At 46.7% G+C, this 14,795-nt stretch overlaps 1 protein-coding gene across 2 annotated transcripts in view; it reads right to left on the bottom strand.

The window, feature by feature from the left end:
* The window catches only part of Cux1 (cut like homeobox 1), a 353,130-nt gene that overhangs the window by 70,109 nt on the left and 268,226 nt on the right, over positions 1-14,795 (bottom strand). The window contains exons 11-14 of one of the 2 annotated variants that reach the window (XM_010618936.3): positions 12,099-12,281; positions 4,588-4,646; positions 1,918-1,966; positions 701-797 (exon numbers count right to left, since the gene is read on the bottom strand). In XM_010618936.3, the coding sequence (XP_010617238.1) occupies positions 701-797; positions 1,918-1,966; positions 4,588-4,646; positions 12,099-12,281 (388 nt within the window). Of the gene's footprint in view, positions 1-700; positions 798-1,917; positions 1,967-4,587; positions 4,647-12,098; positions 12,288-14,795 lie in introns of both variants that reach the window. The other variant, XM_010618935.3, reaches the window with a different exon arrangement.

The raw sequence follows: 14,795 nt of genomic DNA, 5'->3' as shown, positions 1-14,795 counted from the left end.
AGGGAAGAGTCGACAGGTCGTGGGCCTCGAGTGGGGCCTCTAGCATTTGAGCTATCACCAGAGGGCCCTGCCTGAGGAGCAGCAAACACCGACATTTGGGGACCAGTGGGGTTGCTCCCCCACGTGCCCTGAGGTGAAGGTACCGCACCGAGTCCACGCAATCAAAGGCGCGCACATTTTAGAAATGCAATATCATCAGAGCCCACACACTGTTAACGCGGTTTACCAGCTGCCAAACCAGAAGCAGTCAGTGACACCACCATTTTGGGACGAGCAAAGAAAGGCTAAGGATGGGGGTGGGAAACGCATCCACAAGGAAAACCTGACAAAGGAAGAAAAGCACCCTGGGCCTGGGAGGGCAGGCGACCTCTGTAAGCAGCCCCCAGAGACACTCAAGAAGGGCCATGCTGGCTTTTGCCCCTGGCCTGTTTGCAGCACAACTACAAAAGATTGGAAAGCCAACATCCTGAGGTTGTCCCTCCTGGAACCTGTGCAGACTCGCTGCAGGGTGCGCGCATTTTGTCACAGGGCAGGTGGGGCAGAGCGTTGAGGAGGGGGTCACCAAACACTCAAGGTTAGTCACAGTCCTCACCAACCGGCGGTGCTCCCGCCATGCACGAGCCCAGACTCACATGTCACCCTCCTCTTCCTTGACCCCTGGAAGCGAACCAAGCACGGCACTCAACACCTGTCCACCTACCGCTCAGGTCGCTGTTGGAGATGCGCAGTGCAGCATTCTCGGACTGCAGTGAGCGGTTCTTCTCCAGTAGCAGCACCTCCAGGGGCTTGGCTGCTTCCTAGATGGGGCAGAGGGGGGCTCACCGTGGGATGGCCATCACCAGCTCCTGGGGCCCCAGACCTACCACCCATCTGCCTGCCTTCCCACCTCAGCTTTCTGTTGCAAAGAGCGGATTTCCCCCAAGGATATTTCATGGACTCTTGGAAAACATTCAAATTGCTTTGAAAAAGAATTAATTTCTGTTGAGGTATTTTTTCCCCCTTGCCTTAGACTTGTATGGCTTCTAGACAATTAATTATTCTCTATTCTGTCCCCAAACACCAGTAGTCTAAGCCTGGGCCTTATGTGGCAATAAGACAGGCTGCCAAGCTACCAACCTGTGTCAGAAAATAATGTAAACTTTCAATTTTTTTTTCTTTCTGTAGCATGATAATGTCAGTTGCCTTTTGGAGATTGGAAATATACCTGTGATGTAAATATTTTTGATTTAAATAAAAAAGTTTTTTTGCGGGGGGTGCCAGGGATCGAAGTCAGGTCTTTGCACTTGCCAGGCAGGTGGCAGCACCACTAAGCTAAATCCCCAGCTCTTTAAAATGTTTTTAAAATGAGAGGCAGGGTCTTCTTACTGTATTGCCCAGGCTTATTATGTTGTCCCGGGCCCACACGATTCTCCTGCCTCAGCCTCCCAAGTAGTTAGGACTCAATGTGTACATCATCATGCCTGGCTTAAGGATGTAATTAAACTGGCCACCAACGCTTTTCCACTGAGGAGGTACACAATTAATTAATGTTCCTAAGCCTATCTATTTTTTGATCATGAACACAACCTGAATTTTATTTTGTTTTGATGCTGGGGTGGAACCCTTGCACATGCTAAATCTGTACTCTACTGCTGAACTGTACCCCAAGTCTCTGAAGTTGTTCTATATTCATGTTCTTAGTGCCTGGCCAAGTGAAATGACAATTTTGCTGGAAATGAGTGAACACTTTGGAAAACTTTTCCCTTTTTGGCTAATTAGATTATTTGCTTCTGCTTGGTTAAATGTTCTTGGAGAAGGACTCAGAAACACAAGTGAGAGGACCCAAATAAAGGTGGAGATGGGAAAGCAGGCCCTAGGGATCAGCAATGGCCAGTAGCACTGCTGCCACTGCTCCAAGAACACAGTGAGAGAGTATACCTGCGTCCCAGCTCCTTCTGATGGTGCAAACTCCATGGACTTCAGGATACTGAAAGAGCAAGACAGAGCAGTGATTTTCTACTTGTACCTTTGATAACAGCCACGCTAATAAGCATTAATGTTACAATTTCCTGCTCTCCAGGAGCTGAAGAACTGACAATTTTAACAACTTCCCTGGCAGGAGCTTTAATCTGATAATGTCTTTAGAATAACTAGTATTCAACTAGCAGTTGGCTAGCAAAAGATTTTTTTGCCCAGCATGTAAATCATTCCATATGGAATCACACCAGGTCTGTTCTGAGTATAATTTTAAAGTTTAATACAGACATCACATTGTTATGAGTGGAATGTATTTGTGAAGCTTAAAGGGAATGAAAAAGTTCTCCCAGGGACACCACAGAGAAGGCAACTCTCTACTATGGACATGAATTTGGTAATCAGCACCCACTCAGGGCCCAGGGAAAATAGACAAAGAGCAATATCCCACACAGAGATGGCTCAAAGGCCAGGCAAGCAGACCGTGCAATCCCAGATCTGGGAAGAAGCTCTAAAGACAGAGGCATGTTGAACACCTTTCCCTATTGTTCCCATTTGCATGAGCATGGGCTAGGTTCCAGAGCTACTCCAGGCTCTGGACTGTCTGAACAAGCCAGGAGCCATGTGAGGTAAAGTCTCTGGAACTACTGTTTCTCATGCTCTTTTTGCTGGGGATGGTCCTTTCTTTCTGCCAGCATCAGAGAGAATAGGGGACGTGAGACTGTGGGGCCCTAAGAAGCTGCTCAGTAGGGAACAATGGGGCTTGGATAGGCTGGGTCCAGAGCTAGGTTTACAATTTGTAGGCAGCAAGTCAAATGGACCCTCCCAGCATTTCTGCAGCTGAGATTTTAGTCTCCAGCCTTACTTCAAGCTCACACAGTGGTGGTAAAGATGTTATTACAGGTGAAGGGCCTCCACAGCTTCTGTGCTGGTTAGGCTAAGGACAAGGACTGGCCTCTCTAGTTGTCTGCATTTTTGCATTGTATCTACTGTATCAACTAACAAAAACAGGGACAAGGTGGAATGAACCATGTGAGAATACTGGGTTTTTCATATTACACAGGAGAGGCTATGAGCTCTCTGGACAAACTTGCCTCTCTCCTTCTCTCTCTCTCTCTCTCTCTCTCTCTCTCTCTCTCTGTCTCTGTCTCTCTGTCTCTCTCTCTCTGTCTCTCTCTCTCTCTCTCTCTCTGTCTCTGTCTCTCTGTCTCTCTCTCTCTCTGTCTCTCTCTCTTAAAAGAACAATTCATGTTGTTTGCAACTATATACTTGTTCCTTGTTTGGGGTCTTCTTTAGGATGATGCAGTGAGAGGCTGATTTAGTCTATACAGGTTATGCAACCCAAATTTGAAAACCAAAACTTTCTGAATGCTGGTATGAGTCTACAGTGGAAAATCCCACATTGTGACACTTTGCTTCATGTACAAAAATCATTAAAAATACTACATAAACTTACCTTTCAGGATATGTGTATAAGATGCATATGAAACATAAATAAATATTGTGTTTAGATTTGGGTCCTATCTCTAAGATACCTCATTCCATATATACAAATATTCAAAACCAAAAACAAACCAAAATCCAAAATATTGTTTCCTGGAGGTGGAGCCTAAGACCAGAAAGAGTGGCTCCAGGCAAAGCTGAAGCTGCAAGAGCCAGTTTCTCTAGGTGCAGGGGGGTGGGGGGGCAGAGGACAGAAGAGGCCAAGGAAGCTCTCCTCCTGGGAAGAGCCCAGAGCTCAGGCCCTTACAGGGTCTGAGGGACACATTGCTGGGTAACCTTAGAAGGCAAGATGGAGCCAAAGAGTGGCCTGGGACGCTCAGGCAGAAGGTCAAGGGAAGCCTTGTGCACCATGGAAGAGCTGGCATGGGCTGACTGGGGGAGGTATCAGTGAGCTTGAAGGGGATGACAGGTAGGGGCCAGGCCTGGGAGCTTTGGAGAGCAAGCATGGGCTTGGAGGAAAAGTGAAAGGCAAGGGTTTAGGAGGCAGCTAGGGCCTGGAGAGGGAACTTCTAAGCACGAGAAAGTAGTACCAGCCCTGGAGGATGAACAGCTTTCAGCTGTGGCCTCATGAAAGGGAATGAGTTTGGGAAAAGGGGGCCTAAGTGTAGAAGGCTCTGCTTCTCCTTGGAGATTTTACATCTGAAAAACAGGCTATTTACAATTTCTGTAAAGGCAGTATTTCCCCTTGACTCTGTGCATACTCTGGGATATTTTTTGTTTGTTTGTTTGTTTTTTGAGACAGGGTCTCACTATGTAGCCCAGGCTGGTATTGAACTCACAGTGATCCTCCTGCCTCAGCCTCCCAAGTGAGGGGATTACAGGCATGCACCACCACGCCTAGCTGGAATACTGTCTGTCTGTCTGTCTGTCTGTCTATCTAGCTATAGTACTGGGGATTGAACTCTAATCCTTGCGCTTGGAACCACTGAGCTAAATCCCTGGCCCCAGGATCCTTTTAAATGCACATGGTCTTATAAAAAGATTAAAGAATTCCAGGAGAGGCCCAAGTACAAACACTCCCAGTGCTGGGCAGCCCAGGGCACCACAGAAGCAGAGCTCCAGGGTTCGCAGCTGCCCTGACACCACCTGGCATCTGCTGGCAGATGATCTTCCCAGAATCTTCAGACTTACTTCAGCTCTTTCTTCACTTCTTCATAGTCAGCCTGGCCTTTGAGTTTTTCTTCCAGTTGCTAAAAACAGAGAGAAATTTGTTAGTGGCCACGTCTAAAAGGCTGATGGTCTTTGTTGACCATGTTCTCTGTATGACACTTGGCCACTGTGGAGTGGGGAAACTGGCAGTGTGAGTGCCACCTTTTGCCTTCCTCTTTTGGCCTAGCCCATGAGTGCAGCTGGACTCTGAGCAATCAAGGTTTATGTGTAAAATGCAATATAAGTGGAAGGGAAAAGCTTCACAAAAGCGGCAAACAGAACAAGGGAAATTACACTTTGCACAAAATACCAGGAAACAGAAAATTAAAGCAGAGATGTATACTTGGCATTTAAAAGCAGTGTGTGGTATTTCATAAAAGGTGTCTGGCTTGCTGTCCACACCTTTTGGGGACCCCTGCTAAAGAGAGACGCAAGCTCTTTGCTATAGAGTACTAGCATCTAACAAGCATCCAGAAAAAGAATTTGTGCCATGGTTATTGATATTTGGGGTATAAGCAGCCTTATAGGGACTTCTGGTCCCCACAGACCTCTCGGGGAGTGACAACACTTTCCCAAAGTGTGATAATTCTCGGGTAGTACAGAATAGTCAGAGGTTGTTGAGCATTTCTAAAGGCTGGCAAGAGCAGCTGGTGCAGGGCCTTAGTCGAGCTGTGTCCTAGAAAGGTGTTTTTGGACCATTTTGTATCTGGTCTCCCTCAAAGGGAGTTCCTTGAGTTAAAGAAGGCCTTTTTTTGGGGTACTGGGGATTGAAATCAGGTCCTTGTGCTTTCAAAGCAGGTGGTAGAACCAGTGAGCTAAATCCCTGGCTAAAGAAGACCTTTTGACATAAACTTCGAGGACAGGGCAGGGTTAAACTTAAGCTGAATACAATCCATGGCTTGAGAGGTCAGCCCCTCCCATCTACAGGGTTTCCAAGGGTCATGTTATGCTCTGCTTTCCCAGCTATGACTAAGACCACAGTTTAAGATGCCCAAGAACATTCTGGTGTGGGCAGGAGATACCTAGTGGCCATCAGTCTTAATGCTCCTCTGTCTCTGACCCCACCTGCTATTTAGAGAATGCAAGTGTTCTGTAAATGACACTGGCCTAGCCATCTGCTGCCTCTGCTGGCAATTTTGTGTGGTATAAAATTGCTCTGCCTTATTCCTTTTTCAGATCTCTTGCCAACTTTATATATTATAACGGTTTTCTCAGTCATAATCAATCAAATGTGGGGTAGTGGGCACTCATTTTCCCACAAAAAATTCTCAGAAGGTGCTCCTAAAGAAGTGATTATTTCATTCTCTTCCCTATAGTTGACTAGTGGGAAGCTCTAATGTGCCTACCTCCTTCCTTTGTAGAACATTATCTGCAGCATGGCTGGGAGGCTGAATAGCAGCTAAACACAGTGGTCCATGCCTATCATCCTAGCACTCTGAGAGGCTGAGGCAGGAGGGCCCCAAGTTCAAGCCCAGCCTGGGCAACTTAGTAAGACGTTGTCTTAAAATAAAGGGCTGAAGATGTAGCTCAGTGAGTGCAAAATCCCTGGGTTCAATCCCAGTTATGGTGGTGCTGGTGGTAGTGGAGGGATAGTTAAAAAGTCAAGAAGTGCTCAACACCTTTTTTGCGACTGACCCATCATGACAGTTCTTGTCTTGGGCAGACAAGTTGGAGGGAAACCTGGTGGATGATGCCCATGATGCTTGTCCTGACTTGCAGAACACTTCAACCCAGCTCTAGGGCAGTGTCCTTAGAAGTGATCCACTGTGCATGTCACATCTCAAAGCTGCATTGGAGGAAGGAGGAGGGTCGTGGGTATGCTCCATGGAGGTCCTGTGCCTGCTGCTAAAGTTAGTGGGCAGGAGAAGCAGCTAAGGCCAATGCCACAGAGGCAGAATCTGGAGACTGGGTTATCTTTGCCCAAAATGCACAGATGGTCCTGGCTTTCTGTGGTTAGATTCAATAATGTTGTGAAAGCAATATTCCTTGAGTAGAAACTACAATGAATTTTGAATTTGGCCCCTTTCCTAGGCTAGTGATCTACTGATCCTTCCTCCCAATGTGTACCAGCAGCGAGTCACAGCCCTGTCACTGCTGTGGTCACTACTGATATGTACTGTGTGCTGGCTGATGAGCTGTGATGTCTGAGAGGTTAGGTGTCTAAGATGCAGTTTTCAGAGATGGATGCGTGCAAGCCTAGATGATGAACTTGGCCTGTTGGGTATGAAAAATCAAGCTGCTTATCTGAAATGTAGGGGAAGGCCAAACTAAGGTGAGTCTTCAAAGGACAGTGGCAAGCATACACAGGGTCATCCGGTGGAGACTGCCAAATGCCTCTCACCATGACTGTGTCTATGCTGTAGCCAAGTTTATGAACCTAGAAGGTTATTTGGTTTCTTTCTCAACTGTTAGAGAAACTGCCTCTCTCGAAATCCTAAAATCTGTTAAAATTTAAATCATAAGGAGCTTTAATGTAAAATAGCAGGCATTTTGGTACACAACAAGTTAAGATGCTTAATTTATAAAGGTGATCCATCTTTCTCAAGTTGGAAAATACAATTCTTGGAGTTCTAAGGCTACAAGCAAAGGGACCTCTGGTACATTAGACCAATATGAAGACTGGAGAAGAGGATGCATCTTTGGGGCCACCGTGGGATGAGGTGGAGTCTGCAATAGAGAGGAGTAGGCTTGACTCTCAGCAGTGCCACCAGTGGCCGGCTGGCTCAGGCTGGGGTGTTGGGATGGACAGCTTGGCCTCCCTGGATCATTACTCAACCCCTCACTGATGTTGACTCTGGGGTCCAGGCCCAGGCAGCTTGTACCTCTTTATCTGTGAATGGGAACCCTCTCCCAATTAGTATATCTATCACATGGTTCCTTGGTGAGAGGCAGCAATCATGTAAATTTGGTATCTGCTGATGCTGTGGCTGGGGGGAACCCAGGGATGCCCTGGTGCCTGGATAGTGAGGAAGCTCTAGTCCTGGATCCACTGAAACACTGAGGTGAGAGCTCTACATGTGTTGAGGGGAATGCTGAGAACACAGGGTGGAAGGAAAGATCCCCCAAGGCCAGAAGGTGGGGGATTGAGGGTTGCACTGGAGGACCTGCTCTTTCCTATGAAGTAGGGGGCTCCTTCTCTTCCACAAAGTGGGATCCTGGTGTTCAAACACACCGAGGCTAGAGCAGATAGAGCAGCAGGGCTATCAAGCATGGCTCTGGAAGAGGAGGGACCCTGCTAGCAAACATGACATGCCTCCACCTTCCAGGAACTGTGCCCTGGGCACTGCGTTGACAGGAGCTAATTTTTTGCAGAATGGAATAACAACAGATCCCAAGAAGGATCTGTTTTAATATTCAGGTCACCTATATGTGGCATATCATGGTGTACTGTTACGCTGAGGATGGTGTGAATTCTTTGGATTCACTGAATGAGTGGGTCCAGTGTGTCTTTCCGAGAGGATTCACCATGGATGCCCAAGAACAATTAGCTCCCTTAAAGCACTGTTGGAGATGCCAAATGATTTACAGGGACTTTATAGGAACCTGCTTATGATCTTCTTCTGCCAATCAAAGGCCACCTCTTTTCTCACCCTGCCTAACTCTGCCAAGCAGACTGCTTCGGCTTCCCACTAAGGGGCCGTGCTGGTCTTTCTTCTTGCTCCTTCCTTTCCTGGGCCTACTCATAGTGTCTTTAAGGCTCAACTAGGGCAGCTATTATTAGAACTGCATGCCCTGGGCTCTGTATGATCCTGAATGCCTGATGTCACAACCTGCATGGGCCATTCTGGAGGTGAGGTCTTTTTTCCATCTGCCTATTGGCTCACAGTGACAACAGGGAGGAGGGACATGTAGACCGGGGCTGTGCCTCCTACCACAGCTACAGGCTGGACATCTCTGGGCCTGATATCACCAGAGATCATGATGATCACCCTACTCACTCATAGAGCAAGCGTCACTGGAACTTTATAACCTGTGCCTGCTGGTTAGGACCTCATGGAGGGTAGCCCAAGCAAAGCAACAGCAGGCCTCAGAGCCACAATGCTGGGAGATGGAAGTTATGGGATCCAGAGGCAGGGTCTAGGGGCAAATGGAACCTGTCTGGAACTTAAGGGCCTACAGGAGGCTAGGAAATGGTTATCAGTCTTTTTTTCTGCCCCTGTGCCTGAGGAGCACAGCAAATTCCCACAGTGCTTAATGGAACCCATCAGAGCCTCAGGAGGTGGGGGCAGCAGGTAGAATCACATGAGTTTGGAAAAAGACCCTTAGGTGATTCTAACATACTTGCCTACCTGCCCAGTGGGAAGCGTTAATCTTTAAGACATCTTTAGAAAATGTAATTTCTCTCTATGGGAGATTGGCATTCTTTTAGCTAGCCTTTCTTATAAATACCCATTTTAAATTGAAGCTATTGGTAGCATTATTTTCTATGCCATAGTGAGTATAATGCAGGTGACTGCCTAATTACACTGCCTCTATATTCAAGTGTTGCGACAGAAAACCACGGAACACAGAGTTATCAAAAATAGCAGCCCTGTCATTGCAGTCGGGTTATTTCATTAATTACGAATATGGAATTATCCTCTGCGAATGGCACTGTGCTTGAGCACCTGTCACATTAGGCAGGAAGAAACATCTCCACTTGGAAGCCTGTCTCCTCATCTATTTAAAGGTTAGAGGATGCAGCATGAGATGTGGATAGTGCTGTGCTGACTGTGAACTTTGCTTGAAAGAGTGGAACCCTGACCAGGAAAGAATGGCAGACATCAGGATGACATCTATTGTCTACATGAAAGAAAGAGATCTCAGTGGGAACAAGATGGACAGTTTCAACCAGCTAGGGGCAGCAAACCAATTTATCAGTCCCCCAATATATTCAGTTACAGACAATGCCACCAGAGTATTAATGGAAAAAGCCCAATCATCTCAGAACTCAAGATTTCTACTCATGAAGCTTTTCTTGTGGAAGGCATGTGCTGCCCAAGTAATTGTCATCAAACACATGGACATTTGTCTCCAAGATCAAGGGATGTTAGGAATAGTGCTCATGACTATATGCAAGCTATTTGGCAGGCTGAGAAGAAGCACAAGTTCAAGTATAACCTGGGCAATTTAGTGAGACCCTGTTCCAAAATCAAAACATAAAAAAAGGATCAATCCCCAGTGATGCAGGGTGGGGGGGATCCACTCTCAAACACTCTTGGCAAATCACCCACAATTTCAAAGAGCTGAACGTTGAACAGGAAGGCATAGTAACCTTTACCAAACAGAATCTCATTGTCAGCCCCCATTACATTTTCTGCAGACCTCCAAAGCTGGAAAACACGGTTCAAAAAGAAGGGGGGAAAAATGGAGGGAGGGAGACCTGGGGAGAGGAAGAGGCAAGCAAAGTTAAGATAAGCCCTAACTTGCTCTCCTACTGCTTCTTCAGTAGCTCTGACCATGGAGTCAGAGTCCTCCCCCGCAAAAGCATCAGGTTGCTGATGTGACAGATCTCATTCATAATATAGGTCTCTAAAAACTGTATCCCTGCTTAGTTTAGATTGGAGACTATCAATTACACACATCGGAACAAAACAAAGCCCTTGGAAGGTATCTCATTCAATTAACCTTATTCCTTTGGGGTATGGGAGGTAGATTTGCTCATTTTGGGGGAATCTAGGGCCTTTTGTGAGTGAGTTTGCTATCAGAGAAATCTTTACTCCTGGCAACAAGGGGTTAAGATAATTAAAATCAGAGAAGTCTTGTTACTAGAGGATATGTTTTGATTATTAGATCAGATGAAGATAAGGGAGCAATGATTTTAGAAGAAGTATTGCTGAATTGTTTCATTAACTGTATAGTATTAAAGAATTCCCCCAAGATACGGATAAAGAACATTAATTTGTGAAAATGTGTTTCATTTTTTTGTGAAGGCAAACATTAAAACCTTAACTGATTTAGAAGAAATTGCTTCATAATGAAAAATAGAAGGTCTACACCCTTGGTCGCATGCAGTCATACGCAGGATGTATTCGAGTCGTGCCCTTCAACTGTGACAAAGGGGAGAAAGGCAGATTATCTAATAATAATGCCATTGCGAGGGTCAGAAATGGCTATAACATGAGAAAATTAGGTTTCATCTAGAGATAAAAAATGAGTCCTGGTACTCACTGGGCAAGCTGATGAGAAAAGAAGAAATGCTGGAGAAACAGGAGAAATAGTGGCCATGGTTAATGAGGGATATGACGAGCTTTCTACCATCTTCCAAAAGCTATAGGACTGTACCCAGCAGTTTTTCAGAAAGTGGATAAAATTCACCCTAAGGAGGCAAAGAAAAAACCAGAAGGGAGGGCCACAGGTGCCACTGGTGTCAGCGACAGTCTTGCTGAAATTTAATTGTAGATTTAAGTTTGGGTATATGCTGAGGAGAAAATCTCCATTAAAAAAAATCAAAATGGGCTTAACTACATTTTAAAATGACTTTATACAAGAAGAAAGTTTCTTTTTTCCTTATTTTGAGATGGGATCTTTGCTCTGTTGCTCAGGCTTCCCTTAAACTCCCAGGTGCAAGCCAGCCCCCAGTCTTAGTCACCTTAGTAGCTGGGACTACAGATATGCACCACTGCTCCTGGCTGCTTTACATTTTTATAATTAACCCTGATCGACTTCATTTATTGTACACTGGTTCATTTATGCATGGAACAAGGAGCTATGGAGCAGGAACAGGGATAGTCCTGGGTGAGCACTCCTTGGGCTGATCAGGAGACCCCTGAGTCCCTTCCTAGCCTTGCGTCATCTGCCAAAGAAGGTATCTCCCAAGAATCCTCATGGTGCTGACACCCACCAATCTAGGGTTCCATAACTGTCTTCAAATTACATTTGATTTGAAGGACTGCAAGTACTTCCAAGTATAATTACTATTATTTAGTATTCTGGCTTCTGCTAGGCTGCCTAGCCAGTCTGTCTGGAAGGGGATGCTGAGACTCAGGAGGACATGGGAACATCCTTCAACTCAGGGGCTCAGACAGAACCTCAGAGGCTGCTGGGCTTTTGTGTAGCTGAGATACTGGACAAGGCATGGTTCCAGTGCACTGGGTCCTCCCATCCACAGACAGTCAGGGAGACCCACAGAGCCAACTAAAGGCACATCTACACCGATGGCCTGGTTGTGACACACACCAAGCCCCACGCAGAAGCACCAGGAGCACCAGGCGCTGCCTTTGGAGTTCTTAGGTAGTGAGGCAGGCAGGTGTATGCACCAAGCACCTGGGACTCTTGTGTTTCAGGCAAGGAGTGGCTGTAGAGAGGACATGCTGTCTATGCCAGATCCAGCAATGGGTTCAGCTCCTATTTCCTGCCCTAGGCTCTGGGTCTCTGCTTCAAGCTGCCCGGCAAAGGTTCAAAGCCACCGAGTGTGCTGCCAGTTCTTGGAAAGCAGAGGGTGTGCATGTGGATGTGAGTGTGGTTTCAGCCTGCTGGTCCCCTTGTGCCCCATGCCCCGGTGGTGCTCTTACTTTAAGCGTGCTGTTCTTGGCGCTCAGCTGTTGTTCGAGCTGGGAGATCTGGCTGGCTGAGTTCTCACGTAGCTTTGTAAGGTTGGCCTGGAGCCTCTGCACATCCTCCACCAGCTGGGCAATCTCCCGCTCCTTGGTGGCCAACTCAACTTCTAGGCTGGAGCGGGTCAGCACCTCTATGGCCTGCTCCTGGGGAAGACAAGAGAAATGACAAAACTGCACTGGCTTTGGGTTGGACTCAGGGTTCACTGTGAAGAAAATGGAAGCAGAAACCACCGAGATCTCAGGATGTGCATAGTGAGCTCAGGGTGAGCCTGCCTTTGCCTGGACAAAACCTTCTGCGTACCCTCCCACACCACTTTTCCATTTACATGGTTAGTTGCTATCTGGACTTGTTGGACAAATACTTTCTGAGTACACAATGAGTCCCAGGCATACAGCAAAAGCCCCATTCTTTATGGGCCTCAGTCCATTGGAGGATGGGGCAGGACAGGTGAGGCCCATTAAATACTCAATAGTAATGAGAAGTGTGTTAGGCGGTGCAAATGCTCTAAAAAAAGCAAAACAAGGAGGGCACAAGAATCAGAGCTGGGAGAGGCCTGAGCCTTTACTGAGATGGCTAGAAGTCTCACTGAGACAGGGGACATGTGAGCAGAGTTCCGAAGGAAGTGCTGGTCAGTGGGAAGAGCGCTCCAGCAAAGGAACAGCAAGTGAAATGGCTCAGAGGAAGACACCTGGAATCAAACACCCAGATTTTCTATCCCAAGGGAGGAGTCAATATCCATTGGATTCATTACTAAATTATTTAGAAGCTGAGGTCTTGGTTTGACTGATCCCTTAGAGTTTAGTATTCCACCCACAGTTAAAAGATATGGACGATGCATATTTGGATTCTTTTGTGTAGAAACTCTCATGGTAATTGAGTTTTTAAATTAAAAAAATCATTTTTCTTCCTGCCAAAAATACTTAGTGCAGAAAATATGCATCATAGAGAAAAGAGATATTAAAAAAATCAAATCTCTAATTCTGCTTCGCAAGACTCAAGCAGTACTTTTGTCACGCTTCAGAAGCAATCACAGTTCTGGGGTGATCCTGGAAGGGTTTCTGTTGGGCAGATGTGCTTCTGACTGTGACTGACAAGGACTGGCACGAAGGCTCCCTCCAGCCTTGCCTATGCCCCTCTTTGAAGTGTGTGGCTTCCTGCCTCAGTTTTGCCTGTATATGGGTGGAAACAGGTGGCAGCTATTGCCTTGCTGGCCACACTGCCAGGCACCCAGGAAAATTATCTTTCACATCTCCCTCCTTGGAAATCTACACCTTTACCATTCAAGACAGGAAAGTTCTGTGTGCCAAGGAGTGGCCACTTTCTATTACTTGGATCTGTGTGATATTGTAAAATAGGTTGCACATTTTCCTGGCCTCTGGTGGATGGGTGTGTGGCTCCAGAGCCCCGTGCATCTCCCACTGACTTATTTACAAGGCACAGCTTGTCCAGACCATCCTGTCCGGCATGTGCCCCAGGGCTGCTGCCAAGCCACCAACATGCCAGTACACACTGAAGCAAGAACAGGAATGGAGAGTTGCTGTGAGAAACTCCAGAGCCATTCAAAATTTTGGTGACATTTTTACTGCCTTTTATAAAACTATCAGTCTGCAACAGAATGGATATTTAAAAAACAAAACAAAACAAAATCCTTCACCCTGGAGTTTAGAAAGCACCACTGTAGATGACACTGGCCTCTAGGAGGCTTTGAAGCAGGAGGGGACATAATGGAAGTGACACTGGGGGAGACTAGTCTGATGGTGGACGCAGACTGCATCCAGACATCTAACAGAACAAGGTTCATCCATCTTCCACCCTGAGAATGCCAGCCACTGACAGTGCTTCATGCACTTAAGCAGTTTGTAAAACCATTACAATGATGGGCCTTGCAATGGTCAAGTTCAAGTTTAGGTATCAGGGACACGAGGCTCAAATAACAAGGCTAAAAACAGCAGCTCTCAGTGCTGGACCTGGACTCAGGGCCATTCACTCTGTTCTCAAGGCCCAGTCTGGCTTGGCCAAAGGACCCTGGGCGCATCACCTCACTCAGGAACTTGACCCATAAAGTCTTCATTCATAATGGAGTAAAAAGCATTGCCGACATGAGATAACAGACCCCAAATCAACCTAGTAAGCACCAAAATAAAAAATCATCCTACTCCAACCATGGCTCACCTCCATTTCACACTCCTGGTGGTCTTGTCGTAAGGACACAAAGAAAAACTAAAAAAAGAAACAGAGAAGGGCCCTGGGAATGGCCAGGGCACTGTGGCAGAGGAACAGGCTTGAACTAGGGTGAGAAAGTGGAGGCTTCTCAGTGCAGAGCAGGCAGGCTGAGAGAGATACTGGCATCACCTATATGGCAGTGTGGACAAGGAGAGAAAGAAGCAGTCTCAAAAACTTTAGGGGATGGGTGTCAGGCAGTTAAGGGGCCATCAGGCTCACGACCATGAAGTACTGCCTCTCATCCGTCCCAGGTTCCACCTGTTAGCACCAGAATCCTGTGGGGCTCTAGAAGACAGCCTTACCGTCTTCTAGAGGTTCTAGGCCTTACCCGGAGGCAGGAACTTGGAGTGGGGGAAGGGACTGATCAACAGATCCAGTCCCATGGTGATTCTGATGAAGCTGAGAGTCAGGATGATGATCGGGGTGCA

Source organism: Fukomys damarensis, unplaced genomic scaffold, assembly GCF_012274545.1.
Source record: "Fukomys damarensis isolate Sample0158 unplaced genomic scaffold, DMR_v1.0_HiC HiC_scaffold_17, whole genome shotgun sequence".
NCBI classification, from domain to species: domain Eukaryota; kingdom Metazoa; phylum Chordata; class Mammalia; order Rodentia; family Bathyergidae; genus Fukomys; species Fukomys damarensis.
The sequence above is the reverse complement of the archived record's forward strand: the minus strand, read 5'-3'. Positions and strand labels throughout refer to the sequence as shown.